Below are 19,780 nucleotides of genomic sequence, written 5' to 3'. Positions count from 1 at the left end.
TAAACACATTTGTGCACAACATTTGTGAGAAATAAGCTTTTTGTGCATATGGAAAATGGGATCTTTTATTTCAGTTAATGAAAAATGGGACACACACACAGTCCAACTTTCCCCTCATATTTTATTGTCTCCTGCTGGTGTCCAGCAGGCTGTCTTCATGGTATCTGGTGGAGGAGCCACAGCGGCGACAGTGCCTGCCCCTTCTGCCCCGGACAGCTCGCTTGGCCTCCTCCAGGGCCTCCAGGCACTGACTGGCCTCCCTCACCCTTGCGGCCAGGCTCTCCTTAAGTTCCAGGCCTTGATGTAGCTGCTTAGACAGGGCATCTGCCTCCGACCACTCCTGGATAGGGATGTGGACACATCAAAACATTAATGACCAGAAGAAATCCACAGATTAAACAGTGTCAATACAAAAAAATATTTATAAAAATTAAAGATTTTATATTTTAGAAAGTATTATTTTTTACCTTCCATTTCCGTATTTTTCTGTAAGCATGGTAGCCAGCAGCAGCTATGACAAAGACTAGCAGCAGAGGTGAGAGGTATGGGGACAGGAGATCAATGTAGTAGAGTAGCCTTGGAGTTTTTTCATCAGCCTGGACTCGGAAATATGCCAGGAGTTCGTCAGGGGAGATGTCGATGCCCACTGTGGCCCAGGCTGGGAGTTTGGAGAAAATAACAGAGGTCTCCTTAGGAGGAGGGCTGGAAAAGGGCCACATAGAGAAAGCCATATCAAATATCAGACATTCCTGTGAAACATAGCATACGTTTGGCAACAACTCAATAGAGTCTTGAAAACAAAATCGGAATGCTAGGTTATCAATGGAATCCTATTGGAATATTCTATGCAAACGTCAGTGAATAACAATTATGACATCACATCTCAGAGCATCTTCAATGGATGTACCTCTTACACTGTAATATAAATGAAGGGCTCCAATTTCAAATGATAGATGTATAATACAGAACAAAATAGAAAAGGAACAAGACCTTACCCATAAATCCACTCCATCTCGAATGAGCCCAACCTAACTGGTCCACAGGAAGGGCAGGGTAAGGGCTAGCTTGAGGGAAGCTCCCCTACAGTCTGGTGACAGAAGCAACATATAAAACACAACTACTCTTATTAAATAGCATCCTTTAAAATCAGACATTAATACAAAGCTACATTGTGTACAACATGAATAAAATTTGCTGGTGCAATATATAAGGCACGTCAGTAAAACAAATAGACACTGCCCTCCTGTGGATTTAAAATGTAAAGACCAATTTCCAGGCACTGTCTTTTGTTCTGTCGCTTGCCCAGCAGTTGACTAAATTGTATTCTTCAAAGGCATTGGGATCAGTGTAGTTATCAATTACCACAGTAGTAACAGGTATCCATCATACAGAAAGCCAATGTCAGTTTAGAATTGCCCAATAAAACAAATATGCTTTGTTAGAGAAAATAAAAGGAATTCCCCTTGCTTTCGTTAAGAAAGCTGCCTCGAGATTAAAGAATGTGACAGTGACAGCTGAAGCGATTATCACAACAGGGTGTAGCTTAGTGTGTCCCAAATGGCACCCTATTCCCCATGTAGTGCACCGCGTTTGACCAGGGCCCTAGCGGTAGTTTGAAAGTAGCGCACCATATAGGGAATTGTCCAAGTGACAGGTGTTGGGGGTTTAGGCCGATCTCCTTTATAGAAAAGCCTCGAGTTGGACTGTCTGCTTTTGTCCATTTCCTTCCGTATATTAACAAACTAATCTGCTTCTGAGTAAATGTGGCCAACTGGCTTTAATACTACTGTGACCTACCACTTCTTGGTCAATCACGATGACTAGGCTACATCCCAAGTAAGGGGGATGATAACTTCAAAACTGGAGAAAGTCATTTGTCTTCTATCTAGACTTACAATAACAATGCAATTATTTAGAAGCTTCATTACCCTAGTTTGAGGATGCAAGGATTGATGTGGTTGACACTGACAAAAATAATCAATTGAAATGTAGGCCTACGTCACTCACGGTAGTATATTAGTAACAACAATAACATGACTGTGGCTGGAAGTCCCCCCCTTTGATTTTAGCAGCAGTTGTAGGTGAGGAGAGACAGTACTCAACTAGCTCACCCGGGCCTTTTGTAAGGAACACCGTTCAGGGTGAGTTCAATCCTCACTCAAGCGATGCCGCTCTCGCTTCACCACCTGGGTAAGTTGGAATAAAAGGACAAAAGATAAAACACAAATAATAATATAAATGAAACCAAAGGCATTTGCTCTTAGCATTTCTCTATGGAACAACAGCAGGGCTTGAAGGGTCATTGCTACAGCAGCAAAAGACAAAACATACAGCAGCAGCACAGACATTACTTTGATAATTTGTGAATCATTTTTATCCTTTGGAGGTTCCCAGTCTGTAATAAGAAATGACTGAATAATTGGCCCTCATGTTTGAGTGGAGGTGAGTTGCAACTGATCCAGTGCCTTCAGGGAAGGGGAATGTATTTGAATTCTCGGTTGTTCTGGTCTTCCTGTAGAGTCCAATGTAAATGATTGCGAGGTAGAAATTTCTGCATCGTTGTACAAAATGTACAACTCTTGTGTTCATTTTTATTTTATTTGTATACCTTTGGAACCTTTACCAGATCATAAGAGGGTGGCATATCCTGGAAAATAAAGGGTTATAATCCTTTTTTATTCAGTCATTCAAACATCATTTATGCTCTCTGTCATCCAGTCTTTCGGTATTTGACAATTTCATTTGGAATCTTTATTTATTCTTTGAGCAAAAAGCCGACAAAATCTCGTTCCAAATGTGAAATTTGAGGTAGGTTTAGGAGTAGACTCAAATACTGAATGACACCATTGAATTTGAAGGTATCTGACAATTGAATAATGCTCAACTGAGTTTTATTGAAACGGAACAAACGTAAAAGTTATAAATACAAACATCAGAACAAACTGCAATGGCTTTTAAGGTAAGCCAAACCAAACTAATGGGCAAGTTCAAAGAAAACATAGGAAGTTATATAATAATATCAGTTTTAAAAAACACAATTGATCTACCTCTAGAAATGCTTGACATACACTTAACATTACAAAACGTTCAATTTTTCTACTTCCTGTGGATTCTTTTCTCCATCACGGCAAAAAATGAATATGAAGCTCTAGCCATAAGCAATTATTTACAAGCAAGTCACTATGCCACTATTAGAAACCAGAAATAAGGGGAATACAGGTAGGGGATGGAGGGGCTTGGACACAAACTTTCCTGCAAGGCAAGATCATGATTTTAACGTCCTCAGACTTTTGAAAATGAATGTCCACATTTAAAATGCTCATTGTTGGCTTTAAAATAAACAAACAAAATGTTGGAAGGTAAAAGTGATGTGTGTTTTAAGACATTTGTCCCATGTAACCGTAAGAGTAAGAAATGATTCAGCAAAACGGTTACATTCACATCTTCAGGCCAAAATGCAATTCCAGCCAATCATGTGCCAATTCTGGGGGTGTCTGTCCATTTTTTTCTCTCAGTGAATTTTTTTTTCTCCGTGAGGGATGAAGAATAAAAAGTCAATCAAAAAACTTGCGCCAATCTCCTTATGTTTTCTCCCCCTGTACTTTTTGTTTTTATTTTGCCAAATACCTTTTTTGATGCGTCTACTTCCACTGCTGCCCATAAGAATCCTGTGAAAACTCCAGGGTGTCATTACTGTAACCATAGTTACCGGAATAGTCGGCCCCTTGCTGCAGGGGCTGCTGGGCGATGGGCTGGGACCCCCAGTTCTGCTGGTTGATCTGCCGGCGCTTGGAGTCAGGCTGGTTGAAGACATCCGCCTTCCTCTTCCCGCCCACATTGCCCCCGCGGTTCCCCCTGGCTCCTCGGGTACCTCGGCCCCTCTGTGGTTGGAATGGTCCCCCACGGCCCCCTCCTCTGCCACCCCTGGGCCCGCCGATGGGTGGCCCTCTCTGGGCATAGCCCCCTCGGCCCCGTGGGGGTTGTGCTCCGCGGGTCCTGGGTGGCCCTCCCCTGCTGGGGCGGCTGCCACGGCCCCTCATGCTGTACACATCGTCGTAACCGTAGTACGGGTCCTCGTAACCCCCGCGGTAGTCGTGGTAGTCGTAGCCGTAGTAGTCATCGTAGTAGTCCTCGTAGCTGTAGTAGTCTGGGGGGTAGGCGGCGTAGCCACCGCCCCCTCTGCTACCACGGCCCCTGCCTCTACCTGGTGGAGGCATGCGTGGCGGTGGGTAGTAGTAATAGTCATCATACCTGCAGAATACAAGAATAACACGTAATGTTCAACGTAATCCCAAGACAGGAGATCTACTCAGATATTAGTCAGGCACAGTCTCGCTGTGACCTCACCCTGGGTTTCTGGTGGTCTGGCGCTGAGCCTGCCTCTCTTTCCTTTTCTTGTCAGGGGGCTTGGCCAGGACTATCTCAATCTCCTCTCCCCCCAGCTCCTTCCCATTCATTTCTGCCATTGCCTGAGGAAAGCAGAAAATTTGTATCACACATACGAAGGTAAAACATTTTTCTTTTTTTTAACAGAGAAAATAAGGACTATGTTTTTACTAAGGGTAACCCACCTTCACAGCTGCGTCCCTGTCCTCAAAGTGAACAAAGGCGTAGTCTTTGAGCTTCTTCACCCGCTCCAGCTTTCCAAACGCAGAGAAGGTCTTCTCCAGTAGCTCCTCTGTGACCGGGGTGGCTAGCTTCCTGACAAACAGGACTTTCACCTGATGACACAAACATTAAAGTTCAACTCCATATTAATCTCAGTTTATGCAGAGAGAGGTCATTGTAAAATGAGAGAGTGAGTGTGGGAGAGCGAGTGAACAAGACATGACTTACCTTCGCCATGATATCCGGGTCGGGCTCAGCGACCGGGTCAGCCCACTCCACAGTGACCGGGTTCCCCCACACCTTCACCTTGCCGCTCATAAGGCGGCGGCGGGCCTGGGCTGCAGATTTGTGGTCCTCATACTCCAGGAAACAGAAGCCACGGTTCTTCTTCTTGTCGTCCGGCTGGTGGTAGAGGATCACTTCCTGAAGCCCCTCTGGAGGAAGAAGGAGACTGGCGTCACATGACTGATCTGACCAATGACAACCCACAGAACATAAAACAAATGTAAACCAAATTGGGGTGTCTGCACTTTCACTGACCTGTGACTTTGCCAAAGTCCTCCAATATGCTCTCTCTGGTCTTGTTCTTTGGGATTGATCCAACAAACAGGCGGTTGTTTGCTACAGATATGCACACTCCAAGGTATTTCCCAGACCGGATTTCATAGTTATCACACTGAAAACAAGAATCGAGGAAAGATGGCTTAAGATCTGTCATTTTATTGCGAGGAACTTCAGTTCTATCCGCTTTATTATTCCGTTTTGTCCTTGTGGAACTGCAGTTCCTCACAATAAAAATGACAGCTCTTAAGCCGTCAACACGTTGTTCAAAACTTTTATAAGCCATAAAATGTGCCTTCTCCCTACTTCCACTCACGCTGCAACCAGCTCTGCAGCTGCAATTAATGAGTATAGCAAAGTGTTCCGTTGTTATTATTAGCAGCTTGTCATTTTTAATAGAGGAATATTACACTCTGGTCATCGGAGTAATAACATGAATTGGTGCATGAGACAGAAATAGTGCAGTGTGACTTGGTTTTGCCATCAGCTGAAAGACTCCCCTTTTCTCAGCAGAGGGAGGGACAGCAGAGGGACACGAGTCAGATGAGGCAACCTCACCGCTGCTCGCCCCCCCCTCAGACTGATGCAGGCCATCAGTCTAGTAAAAAAAAAACACAACAAATGATCTATTAGCAGTGTGATCATATGTCATTTTTTCAAATATAATTATAAAATGGTCTGAGAAGAAAAACATTGGCAGGGCAATTCAAGCATAGTCAATATGCAGTGATAATGTATTGGGCCTATAGCCTACTGCACAAATATAATTGCGGAAGAACTGTTTAATTGGTTAATGTAACGTTGCATAGGCTTACGTTTTCTAAGCCATGAAAAAAATAAAATCTGAACGGTAGATCTCAGATTGCATTTTGACTCAAAGTGATCTGGACTCAGAAAAGGTTGGTAACCACTGCCCTAGACAACAACAAAAAAAGCACACTCAATGGAGATTCTCTATTGAAAGTGATTTTTAGTCAAGGACTATGCTTCATCTGCGTTTGGGAAACAAGCCACTTGGTTCTTAGAAGGGGAAGTAAGACTTGACTGACTGCAGGGACTTACAAGTTTCACCGCCTCAGCTGCTGCATCCTTGCCGCAGAAGGTGATGAAGGCGTATCCCCGGTTCTGACCCGACAGGGGGTCCATCATTAGCCTCAGGTCCCAGATTGTTCCCGCCTTCTCAAACAGTGGCACCAGCTCGTCTTCATACAGATCTCTGGGGATCTTTCCCACAAACACCTGAAGGCAGAAAACAGAGCCTAGATCAGTGAGGGTTCCACAATGTAATCAGATCAGCTCATGATACTTCAGCAGGGGAAGACTGCTGTAGTGCTGCTATAAAAGTCTGTTGCCATTCTTGGGGCCAAAGTCTTACAAACGCATCTCTTATCAGTCAAAGGCTTTGCCACAATGTTATAATGGTACATCTCGGGCAACTTTACCTCAGTTCCAATCCCAGGCTGTGCTCCCTGGAACACTTCCTCTGGTGGGGGCCCTCCATATTTCCTCTGTCCCGTGGTGACGTCCAAGGTGTATCCTGTCCGCTCCAACAGAGCCTGGGGAACATGTAGACATCAGCATAACCAATACACCACACGAGGGAACACAGCGTTTGAGGACGAAATTTCAAACCACAGGATTGTCATCATGGTATCCAATTTTCAACATAAGACAAACCTTGTCATCAAATCTTCAACATTATATCCAAAATTAAAAATAAATAAAAAAAAACAATAGGTTTGGCAGCACCTCCTATGGGAGAATTAGTCCATCTACAGCTATCCCATCTGGTCTCCCATCCAGGGTTTTAACCGAGCCCAGCCCTGCTTAGCGTTGATATTTATCACCGACTACTACCAATGTGCCAGGGTGAGAAAGATGTCTTACCTAAATATATACATTTTAGCTATCGAAGCCATTTCAAAAGGGTAGATTTAACAGAGGAAATGTAAGCATACTTTATATAAGTCACATATCATCAATGACACTATTTAGGACTGTATAGCATTTGGGAAGTCATCAATAGTTATTGTGCTGCAACTTTAGACACTATCAGAAAAGTGTGGAAAATACTCTTCAAAATTTGAATTTGTCTTAATGCTTTTATAGATATTTCAGATAGGCTTTAGGATTAGGCTTTTGGTCATTTGATTCACAACAGCAAGGAGGGATTTTTCCCCCCAGCCATGCATGCATAATTTCTGTCTTATAATGATGGTCAACTAAGGTTTGTTCAAATTTCTCATTAGATTTGTATATCTTGCTATTGTGTTCTCGCACTCTCTCCAAAAACAACTTAAAACTTTGAGAATGCATGCTAAATTTCTCCTACTGCGCTAAACTGAAAGTGGCTTAATAGGCCAAGTCCTAATACCAAATGGAGAAAAAAAGATATACAATTTGGGCTTTTATAACAAGACACTGGAGTGTCCGCTATAAAATCTAATTTAGCTAGTGGCCCAGATCATCCAACATCCGAGAAAAAAACTAGTTTGCACTGCTTTGGTAATACTCTTAGCTCTACCTACATTGTTCTCTTGCTTTGTGTAAATACAACATATGATATATTCCCATTTGCGATAACCTATACGTAATTTACTCAGAATGTCAACCATGCACTGCCCTGCCTGATCCAATTCTGATCGGAGTAATAGTTTGGACAGTGATTTTTTACTTGTCCATTCTGAATGAAAAATGATATATATACACACACACACATACATACACATTCATTCTGGTTGTCCAACCATTTACTTATTTCCTTGCCCCAGGCAAGCCTTAATGTCGAGCCCTGATTCACATCTCCAACTAAACCAAAAATAAAAGAGTAGGATTAAGACAGTGGCTCAAGAATTAAACATCTCCTTTAAAAATGTTGATATTTGGTTGCATGGTCAATAGTGCTGAGATATTTTCCATTTAACTAATTGACTGATGTCAGTTCACTTTTGAATTCCATTTCTTTTGCTCAATGCGAATTTTCCCACCCCAGTTTTTCTAGAGATAAATCAGATGTAGCCCTAACTGTGATATGTAGTAGGGAGTTTCCAACAGGCCAATATTCAACATAATTACCACTTGTCTGTGCTAAACGAACTACAATGACCATAATCCATTGCACGGCTACTTGTCCGGAGACCGAGAAGAGAGAATGCGTGATCGAGAGGGATGAAGTAGTTGCATCGCGAGGTCTACCTGAAAACACATGACTTAAGTGATTGATAGTTGGTAGGGTTGACTCCTTTAGTCGACTAAGTTGGGCGACTAAGATCATTTTAGTCGAGCAGTCGCAAATAAATAAATTATGGCTGGTCTGAGTCACTCCTGTCTCAGTGGACTAATCCTGCACACCAGCATCACAAGCAGTACATTTACCGTTAATTCATTTAATTTATAATCTACAAACATTTGTTTGGTTACAGTAATTTATATTAATGCATTCAATATATTATTAGTCTTTTACAGTTCTCATTGTCGTTGTGGGATAAGTTTATTCCATTCCATTTACAAGTTGTCAATTTATTATTGTCTTTTATTTGTAACGCTCCTGCGAATGTTGAGTAAGGACGCGCACCTGATTATGCAGGCTACCTTGCCTGCTCGCAAATGTAGGGCTATAAATGTGCAGACCTGAAAGTATTTCTGATTGAGAAGCTCCACAGTGGTGGTGAGTTAAGACAAAAGTAATTCTCTTCACCTGAAAACAGCAAGTAAGAAGTCTGTTTTTACATCCATTGAGAATGACAATAGTTCCTAAAAACTTTCATAACCACTCAGCGTAAATAAATAAAAAATAGTCATGCGCTGATTCCGTGGAAATGTCAAAAATAGGCCTACCTGATTACTTCTTATGCCTCGCGCAAATAGCCTACAGCTGTGTCTGTCCAGAGCTCACTGGCGCTGGAAACTGAGGGACCAGACTATTTTACATAACATTGCAAGTTTGCTAGCACGAGCTTCAGAACGGACCAAGTTGATACAATGTTTCCTAGACCTTTGGATACAGGCCATGCATAGCCAATTTGATTTAGAGGGTATATATATATATATATATTTTTTTTTAATAATCATGATATTTTCTATCTGCAGGCTACAATGACATTTTTGGCCGATACCAATATTCGATATTTTCCTTGCCAAAATAAACAATACCAATACTTTAAATTTTAGCAGCCTTAAGCATTCTAGTAGTTAAATAGTTGTAAATAAAAATTGTTTTTAACTGACTTGCCTAATTAAATAAAGGTTACATACACACCAAAAAGTTATTTTGTTGGCATTTACGTATGTCCCCAGTACCAGTAAAACATAATCAAAACCTATTTCTTTCACTTACTTGCTGTGCTGTCATTGTTCAATCGTTTCATTCTCAACCAGGATTTCTCATACTATGGAATCCATTTGGGTCTTTGTGTGTCAAATAATACTATTTAACGTGTCAAATAAGCTTGTTGACCAATCAGGACCTGAATATGACTGCATGTCACATAATAATTGAACGTGTTCATACATTTTTTACGTAGTTACACTATCACTTGTACTTCATGCCACAATGATTTATCGATGCATATGCTATAATGCTGGTAAAGTTGTCTCGCGCACCTACAGTGCTGGTCATAAAAAAAGCTAGCTAGCTCAAGGATGCAAACAATGTTCTTCCCCAAAAACATTGCAAAACGATAGCTACTGAAACGAATTATAACTATATAGCTAGGTGTCATCTAAAATAACCCTAATTTATAAGACAGTTCTTATTTGATTAATGGTGATCGGACACATCTATGTGTAGCTAGCCACAATAAGGATTAGCCACAATAGTGGACTTTGCAGTTAGCATTCAAAATAGAAGTATGTCATTGACAGTGATGAAAATTTATAAAAATAGTAGAATTATGCCACAATTGAATAGATCATGCTAAACGAGGTTGGAATGTTAAAAACAAAAAGTTAATAATTTGTTAATTTGACAAAATTCTGTTGAAATCACACTGGATGTATTATACCTTAGAATTGCATTGGGGGCATACTTATCTCACTGTTCAGCCCTACCTATGGATTGTGGATAGGGTTGCACATTTTGGGGAATACTCAGAGGTGGAAACTTTCCGTGGGAATATATGGGAATTAATATTAATAGCATTTAAAATGTAGATTTTTTACCATATCATATGGAGACAGAAACCTTTTACCTTATAAGTAGACAATTGCAAATGATTAAATCCTTCCAATAGAAATAAAAACATTTTTAGTTACGAATTGAACTTGAATTAAATGAGTTGACTCTTCACATGGGATGATTTCACTGAACAACAAAAGGGAATATGATCCATTGCATCTCCAGGAGGACAAGAAACTGTTGCTATCGATAAGGTGTCTGATTCATCATTGTCACCTCGAATAGAAGCGGAGACTTTTGTCAGAGGTTGCTTGTTGTGAGCGCCGAGGGAACTTTATGCACTTGGCCATATGATTCTGCATCTTTTTTCATTCTTCACATATGATTTGGCACAGTATTTGCAAATGTACACAGCTTTTCCTTCTACATTAGCTGCAGTGAAATGTCTCCACAAATCAGATAGTGCCCGTGGCATTTTCCGGCATTTTTTTATTATTAAACAATACAATGTACAGATAAATAGTTCAGCAGTTAGATCAAAACAACTCCTTTGTAAGATAAATGTTTTTAAATGAAACGTGTATGGAAACACTTAGCAGCCTCAAGCAAGCTAAAACCCACATGGTAGCAAAAACTAACTAGCAGAAATTGTTAACAAGTTAGAAATGATTTAAACTCACTTCGCTGTATGCTACTATTTACTAGTTAACAAAAAAATCATGTCATATAAAATATATTCACCGCACCCAGTATTATAATCAAAACTTACCAGAAAGCATGCAGTCCTTGGCTCAGACAGTGTAGTAGTGTGGGCTCAATAGCATCTCATAGTGTGTAAGATCTTTAGAATCAGCTGTACATGTGATGGAAGAGTGCACTGTGCATGCAGAGGGTTGCAATTTCACTGAATTGGGGATAGTTTAACTAAAACATGCCACAAGACCTAGAATTGCCTTGTGTATCCCACAACAAATGTTCACTTTTAAATGCTAACCTTTGATGAATTTAAGCAAAATCCCCCAAAATCCCAGGCTTAACTTCCCATGGAAACTTTCCTGGAAAGTTTCTAAACCTTTGCAACCCTAATTGTGGATCAATGACATGGGGTATCGGTCTACTCAGTGACACCCAGAGAACATTAGTGTCGTAGCTCTTATTGCGGGACTCTAAAACAACTGAATTGAGCCACATTTGTCAACCTATGTGTATTGAACACTATTCCCGAGGAAAAACAATACTGCGTGGCTGTTAGGGAATCTGATAACGTTGGGGAAAAAATATATTGGGTATTGAGTAGACTGATCCCCAATCCCTAGGTAAAGCTGTACAGTGCAATATGAATGTCATTACACCAAATAGGCTGACTGGGAATGTGATTTCACACAGTCACACGATAAGAGCTACAATGTTAATATTTGCATAAACTCGTCAAAGTTGTGCTCTGTGGGTGTCACCGAGTGGACTGATACCCCATTTCATTGCTTCACATTCCAACCATGTTTGACATTATCTAGTCTAAATATGGCATGATTCCACCAATTGTAACCTTCTGCATCACTTGCAAAGAGGTACTTTATTTTGAAGGCAAAACGCAAATTCCACGTGTGAAGGTAGCCACAATAAGGATTAGGCACAACTCATAACCCAGTCTGGTCAAGCCTCACTAGTCTGATGAACGTGTAACCACGACAGCCCAGGACCTCCACGTCCGGCTTCTTCACCCGCGGGATTGTCCGAGACCAGCCACTCGGACAGCTGATGAAACTGAGGAGTATTTCTATCTGTAATAAAGTCCTTTAGTGCAGATAAATGTATTCGTATTTGCTGGGCCTGGCTCCCCAGTGTGTGAGCCTATGCCCACCCAGGCCCACCCATGGCTCTGGCCAGTCAAGCAAAATCCATAAATTAGGTCTAATGAATTTACTTTAGTTGACTGATGAAAATAATCATGGCCTCTAAACCTTCAAGCTGCATACTGGACCTTATTCCAACTAAACTACTGAAAGAGCCGCTTCCTGTGCTTGGCCTCCTATGTTGAACACAATAAACGTCTCTCTATCCACCGGATGTGTACCAAACTCACTAAAAGTGGCGGTAATAAAGCCTCTCTTGAAAAAGCCATACCCTGACCCCGAAAATATTTGTAAAAATCTATCAGCCTATATAAAATCTCCCATTCCTCTCAAATTTTAGAAAAGTTGTTGCCCAACAACTCTCTGCCTTCCTGAAGACAAACAATGTATACGAAACGCTTCAGTCTGGTTTTAGACCCCATCATAACACTGAGACTGCACTTGTGAAGGTGGTAAATTACCCTTTAAATGGCGTCAGACCGAGGCTCTGTATCAGTCCTCGTGCTCCTAGACCTTAGTGCTGCTTTTGATACCATCGATCACCACATTCTTTTGGAGAGATTGAAAACCCAAATTGGTCTACACGGACAACTTCTGGCCTGGTTTAGATCTTATCTGTCGGAAAGATATCAGTTCGCCTCTGGATGGTTTGTCCTCTGACAAATCAACTGTAAATTTCGGTGTTCGTCAAGGCTCCGTTGTAGGACCACTATATATTTTACCTCTTGGTGATGTCATTCGGAAACACAATGTTAACTTTCACTGCTATGCGGATGACACACTGCTGTACATTTCGATGAAACAAGGTGAAGCCCCAAAATGTCCCTCCTTAGAAGCCGGTGTTTCAGACATAAGGAAGTGGATGGCGGCAAATGTTCTGCTTTTAAACCCGGACAAAACAGAGATGCTTGTTCTAGGTACCAAGAAACAAAGAGATCTTCTGTTGAATCTGACAATTAATCTTGATGGTTGTACAGTCGTCTCAAATAAAAAACTAAAGGACCTCGGCATTACTCTGGACCCTGATCTCTCTTTTGACGAACACATCAAGACTGTTTCAAGGACAGCTTTTTTCCATCTACGTAACATTGCAAACATCTGAAACTTTGTCCAAAAATGACGCAGAAAAATTAATCCATGCTTTTGTCACTTCTAGGTTAGACTACTGCAATGCTCTACTTTCTGGCTAAAGCACTAAATAAACTTCAGTTAGTGCTAAACACGGCTGCTAGAATCTTGACTAGAACCCCAAAATGTGATCATATTACTCCAGTGCTAGCCTCTCTACACTTGCTTCCTGTTAAGGCAAGGGCTGATTTCAAGGTTTTACTGCTAACCTACAAAGCGTTACATGGGCTTGCTCCTACCCATCTTTCCGATTTGGTCCTGCTGTACATACCTCCACCTACTCTACGGTCACAAGACGCAGGCCTCCTTACTGTCCCTAGAATTTCTAAGCAAACAGCTGGATGCAGGGCTTTCTCCTATAGAGCTCAATTTTTATGGAATGGTCTGCCTATCCATGTGAGAGACGCAGACTCGGTCTCAACCTTTAAGTCTTTATTGAAGACTCATCTCTTCAGTAGGTCCTATGATTGAGTGTAGTCTGGCCCAGGAGTGTGAAGGTGAACGGAAGGGCACTGGCGCAATGAACCACCCTTGCTGTCTCTGCCTGGCTGGTTCCCCTCTCTCCAATGGGATTCTCTGCCTCTAACCCTATTACAGGGGTTGAGTCACTGGCTTACTGGTGCTCTTCCACGCCGTCCCTAGGAGGGGTGCGTCACTTGAGTGGGTTGAATCACTGACGTGATCTTCCTGTCCGGGTTGGCGCCCCCCCTTGGGTTTGTGCCGTGGGGGAGATCTTTGTGGGCTATACTTGGCCTTGTCTCAGGATGGTAAGTTGGTGGTTGAAGGTATCCCTCTAGTGGTGTGGGGGCTGTGCTTTGGCAAAGTGGGTGGGGTTATATCCTGCCTGTTATGCCCTGTCCGGGGGTATCGTCGGACGGGGTCAGTGTCTCCCAACCCCTCCTGTCTCAGCCTCTAGTATTTATGCTGCAGTAGTTTGTGTGTCGGGGGGCTAGGGTCAGTCTGTTATATCTGGAGTATTTTGCCTGTCTTATCCGGTGTCCTGTGTGAATTTAAGTACGCCCTCTCTAATTCTCTCCCGGAGGACCTGAGCCCTAGGACCATGTCTCAGGACAACCTACTTGATCAAAAGTATATGGACACCTGCTCGCCGAACATCTCATTCTAAAATCATGGGTATTAATATGGAGTTGCCCACCACCCTTTGCTGCTATAACAGACTTCACTGTTCTGGGAAGGCATTCCACTAGACATTGGAACATTGTTGCAGGGACTTGCTTCCATTCAGCCACAAGAGCATTAGTAAGGTCGGGCACGGATGTTGGGCGAATAGTCTGGCTCGCAGCCGGCATTCCAATTCATCCAAAAGGTTTTCGATGGAGTTGAGGTCAGAGCTTTGTGCAGGACAGTCAAGTTCTTCCACAATGATCTCGGCAAACCATTTCTGTATGGACCTCGCTTTGTGTTCAGGGGCATTGTCATGTTGAAACAGGAAAGGGCTTTCCCCAAACTGTTGCCACAAAGTTGGAAGCACAGAATCGTCTAGAACGTCCAATGGCGGCGAACTTTACGCTACTGCAGCCAACACTTGCCATTGCACATGGTGATCTTAGGCTTGTGTGCGGCTGCTTGGCCATGGAAACCCATTTCATGAAGCTCCATACAAACAGTTAATGTGCTGACGTTGCTTCCAGACGCAGCTTGGAACTCGGTATTGAGTGTTGCAAGAGGGAAGGCATTTTTAAAATATGCTTCAGCATATACAGTTGACCGGGGCAGCTCTAGCAAGGCAGAAATTTGACAAACTGACTTGTTGGAAAGGTGGTATCCTATGACAGTGGCACGTTAAAAGTCACTGAGCTCTTCAGTAAGGCCATTCTACTGCCAGTGTTTGTCTATGGAGATTGCATGGCTGTGTGCTTGATTTTATAAACCTGTCAGCAACGGGTGTGGCTGAAATAGCGGAACCCACTAATTTGAAGGGGTGTCCAAATACACTATATATACAAAAGTATCTGCTGTTGTAAATGTCAGACTTCACTGTGAGGCACATCTGTCTAGGTTGAACATGGGGATATTGTAGACTCCTAAATTGATAGTGTAGTTTGTTTGGGCGATTTTACAGCTAACTAGCTACTTCACATGCTGATATTGTCTATGGTATTGTGAGTAGCTACATTTGCTTGCTACCTACCTAGCCAGCCCAGAGAGCATTGCTGATTTTGTTGTCGACTTGAGCTGCAACAGATCTCCACAACAGTTTTTCATGTTGCTACCGACCTTATTATAAACGCCAAAATGAAACATCTGTTCACAAAAATTTTTTTCCCAGTGTTATTTAACACTGGAAATTAAAGTAATGAGGGATTTTAGGTGGATTTTTCCTTTAAGTTTAATTTGTGTCTCACTTTTTTACACCAGCTTCAAACAGCTGAAAATACTACATTTTTGATTATGTAAAGTATATTTCACAGCAGTTTAGATGGTACGATTCTCTACACTATACTTTTGTTTTGTCAAACTGAAATTCGGTATTAGAATTTCAGCAACCAGTAAATGGCAGAGCCATTAAGAATTGTTGTGCATTGACAAGCATATTTATCTCGAATAGAAAACAAGCCGACTAGGTAAATAGTTCAACTATTCTACTATGGGGTTGTCCGACTTTGTTTTAACACTACATGGCAAAAATAGTCGCACAGGGCAGGGTTTCACAAAAGCATCGTAGCACTAAGATCATCTATCGTGCATTTAGGTTCAATGGAATTAAGATGTTAGTGCTACAACGCTTTTGGGAAACAGCACTGGAAAGTTACATCTTGAGCAATAAGTATAGGCTTTGAATGACTTTGCCAGCAGCTACAGTGGCCCCATGTGGTAAAGCATGACGCAGCCAACGCCAGGGTTGTGGGTTCAATTCCCACAGGGGACCAGTATATATATATATATATATATTTTTTTTTTAAATGTATGCAAATCACTCTGGATAATAGCATCTGCTAAATTACTAAAATGCAAAAGTACACTAGGCTACACACCGCTGTTTGAGTTGAGCGCTGCGCATTATAAACAATTAAATTCCCTTTATCTGAACATCAGCGTCAGCAACAATCATGCATGTCCGGTCAGTGCATACAGCGTAATTTTTTTTGATAATACATTTGGGAATTTATTTAGCACAAAACACACGCTTCCATTGGTCTATATCATCGCCAAACCTGCAAAAAAAAGTCTCTGGGGAGCTGGTCTACATGGATCTAAAAGATGATCTCTCCAGAATCCAAATGATGGAAATCCGTCACAGTGACGGAGAACTTTGTGTACGCACAGGAGTTACACAGCAGGTTATATTTAAGCAAATGAAACAACTTTCTAACCGTTGCATTTTACCTTGATCTTGGACTCATCGGGACCCTTGGTGGATTCTTGTACTTTACTTCCCTGCTTTTCCCTCTGTCTGTACGTCTTCATGACTCCACAAAGGAAAGCACTTTTGTTCTGGAAAGCAAACCACAGGACAGATGATTCATGTATTGGTGTTATGAGCAGAGGAAAATGTATAGACCCCTCCATGTCAATTTCTTAGACTAATGTGTCATCATCCAAACTGACTTGTATTCATTCTCTCTCATTCCTCTCCCCTTGTAACTCACCTGCACATGGGACAGGTCACTTTCTTTGAACTGCAACAGTACAGACAGCGCTCCCTCTTCATTGAACTCCCGCAGAGCATCAATGGCCCTCTCATCCAGGTCAGCATACGCCACCAAGCCTGAGGGTACAAAACAGATTCCTAACATTACAACCTGGCCTTTCTCCACTTCATGGAACCTCAAGCAATATCATCATGCTTCTTTGGAAAACAGATTAGACTCAGCCATTGTATGACCGATTCCCCACCAGTTGAGAATACGTTGTCGAGACTCTCGGCCACTTTCTGAGGCAGTCCAGCGTCGATGAGTGTCTGGTAGTTCTCTGTGTGCTCGCCTTCGGCAGTGACTTCCATAGGCTCCTCTTCCTCCCTCACCAGGGCAGAAGTACCGTTCACCTCGGCGGCAGCAGCCATTCTCTTGAGAGAAAGGGGAAAAGATAAGACAAAAACAAGATTTCAGTAAGAATGTTCCACATTAGAACATTTGCTTCAGGTGCCCTTTACAGATCAAGACTAACAACTTGTATGGTACATAAACTTTCCCTTTTATAAAATACATTGTGCATATTTTTTCCTACTGCAATAGTAACTTCATGTAATATAGCTAAACCTCTGCAAGTATTGTAAATAGATCAACTAGCTAGTTCAGATTGGCTAAAATACTACAACTACACTAGAAAATCTAAACCATTCATTTTAATGCAGACAACCACGATGTCTGAAAAATGAAATACCTGGGGACAAGTGAACAGTAAGGTTATATCGGGAGCAAGCTAGTTAGTGAACTCCAACAGACAGTAAACAAAAACAATGACTATGCTAGCTAGCAAACATGTTTTTGTTGAAGCAAGCTTAGTTGGTGGTGTGTATTTCTTGGTTAAACACCGTCCCGCCCCCTTCCAATAATAGCAAGCACAATTACTGCAGCTAGCTACAGTACATAACTAGATTTAGTTAGCTACATTGTTAAGACGAATTCGACTGAATTCACAATTTGGAACATTTACACCCAGCAAAATAAACGTTTAGCGTTAGAAATACGAGAATGTAAATCAAAATAACGTTAAGGTTCATACGCTTTGCCAAGAAAATAGCTAACAGGGCTAGCTAAGGCCTTGTTAGCATGCTGGACACCTTTCAGCATTCAAACAAACCACCGCCAAAAGAGATGAAAAATGAATAATTAGCAAACGCTTACCTATCTTTTCTAGAAATATAACAGTATCGTTAAATGTATTTTTCAACAATGAACCAAAATACATATGCACTATGGTCAATATTAATAATATGTTTGAGTCTACCCACGAGACAGTTTTCGAGACGGCCCAGTCGCTCGCACACCACTCCGCGACGAAGGAGTACGCCCCCACCTAACTACGTAGGGCCTCACAATCTTAACCAATCGAAGTGGTTAATCGCGGATTGACATTACTTTCCACCAATAAAATACCCATATTTCCAGACAGAACGTCTAGGGTTATTGTACATCAATGACTGTATCTATACATTCAAAATAAGCACATATTTGGATTTCGATACTGCACAATGCTTTGATTGAATTACAGTATAAACGTACTGAACGGAATGTAACAAATTCTGTGCAGTTTTTGGTACGAGGTCTTGGCGATGGAAATCAGATATGTGGAAGAGATGGGATTATTGTTATCATTGTTAGAACTGGTTCGGATTTGAGATTGGGCTGCCTGTCACGGCTAAATGTGTGCAGCTCACGCTTTCAGAATATTGCACACCTGAAATCAAATACTCATCTGTCATAATAAATGTTCCTGATTTCAAGATTAACATTCTACAGTGGTATTTAAAGTAATCACAAAAAACTCCCAATCAGAAAACAACTTTAGTGCTTTATTAATGCTTTGAATGTGACTCACATACAACCTCTTACAACAACTGCCTACGAGCATTTCATATTATTCTGTATATAAATCAGAGACACTCCATTTAGTATGATATGTTACGTTTCGTATGGTATGTATTCATTTGTGGATGTTCATCACTCATCACAACTGCTCAGAAGGAGCAGTTGTATGCCCTAATTATGTAATATGCCAGGGAGATATGTATACTGTAGCTAAGAAAGTAATACTAAGTGTATGTTGTGTAGTAAGCTGTTAGTAGCCCATGTGCCTTACCCTAATAATTAGGTCTATTTTCCCCTCTTAATTTTGCCTACTGTTCTGTTCTGACGGATTGCCTATCTGCTTGTCGTCCCGGTATTCCATAGTTTGTACATCTCAATTGTCAGTTGAAACCACATTTGTTTATTAAGCAAGTCAGCCATATCAGCTATGTTTTTTTAAAAGGCAGGAAATTAAGGTGAATTAACTGTTTTGCTGCCAGATAAGGCTCTACTGATAGCCAGGTGAAGCTGTTGGAACAGCTTTATGTAGGCCCTAACAGTTTGTGGGCACCGTTTGGCACCGTTATAGTGCAATTAATGTATTGTTTATTGTTGTGTTGAGGCTTTGCTGGCATGCACCCCCCCCCACAATTTTTTTTTTTTTGTCCCACCAAAATTTACATGTTAAAATCGCCACTGGTGTTTTGTATAACATGAACTTCTAGCAACCCAAAGTTTGTGAATTTGAATCTTATCACAACTTTAGCATTTTAGCTAATTAGCAACTTTTCAACTGCTTACTACATTTGATCTACTTTGCAACTACTTGCATATTAGTGACCCCTTCCCCTAACCTTAAAATACCTTCGATTGAAAAACGAGAAAAAAGCGGCAATAGCGGTTTGTCCATTTTGAGTCGCCGTAGCCAGTATTCGCTTACCCAAAATACTCCTAATTAACTCAAGAAATCTGTCATTAATTTTGAAATTTTTGCCAAGGAGATATATCTTTAGTCGGCAAATTTTACATATAACTAAGATGTT

General features: G+C 41.5%; 1 protein-coding gene across 4 annotated transcripts; it reads right to left on the bottom strand.

The window, feature by feature from the left end:
• Positions 1 to 2,111: 2,111 nt before the first annotated feature.
• LOC139558808 (heterogeneous nuclear ribonucleoprotein R-like) lies at positions 2,112 to 18,286 on the bottom strand. Of its 4 annotated transcripts, XM_071374256.1 has the most exons (12): positions 18,075 to 18,228; positions 17,125 to 17,293; positions 16,878 to 16,996; positions 16,615 to 16,722; positions 6,612 to 6,725; positions 6,232 to 6,408; positions 5,149 to 5,284; positions 4,837 to 5,042; positions 4,572 to 4,721; positions 4,348 to 4,469; positions 3,710 to 4,251; positions 2,112 to 2,186 (listed from the first exon to the last, which is right to left on the bottom strand). In XM_071374256.1, the coding sequence occupies exons 2-12, from the start codon at positions 17,288 to 17,290 to the stop codon at positions 2,155 to 2,157; spliced, it is 1,872 nt and encodes a 623-aa protein (XP_071230357.1). In that variant the 5' UTR covers positions 17,291 to 17,293; positions 18,075 to 18,228; the 3' UTR covers positions 2,112 to 2,154. The 4 variants fall into 4 exon arrangements, with proteins under 4 accessions (XP_071230357.1, XP_071230356.1, XP_071230355.1 ...); XM_071374255.1 differs by lacking the exon at positions 2,112 to 2,186 and having other exon boundaries at positions 2,875 to 4,251; positions 18,182 to 18,286; XM_071374254.1 differs by lacking the exon at positions 2,112 to 2,186 and having other exon boundaries at positions 2,875 to 4,251; positions 18,178 to 18,238.
• Positions 18,287 to 19,780: the final 1,494 nt, after the last annotated feature.

The sequence above is a fragment of the Salvelinus alpinus genome, chromosome 29, assembly GCF_045679555.1.
Source record: "Salvelinus alpinus chromosome 29, SLU_Salpinus.1, whole genome shotgun sequence".
In the NCBI taxonomy this organism is placed as follows: domain Eukaryota; kingdom Metazoa; phylum Chordata; class Actinopteri; order Salmoniformes; family Salmonidae; genus Salvelinus; species Salvelinus alpinus.
The sequence above is the reverse complement of the archived record's forward strand: the minus strand, read 5'-3'. Positions and strand labels throughout refer to the sequence as shown.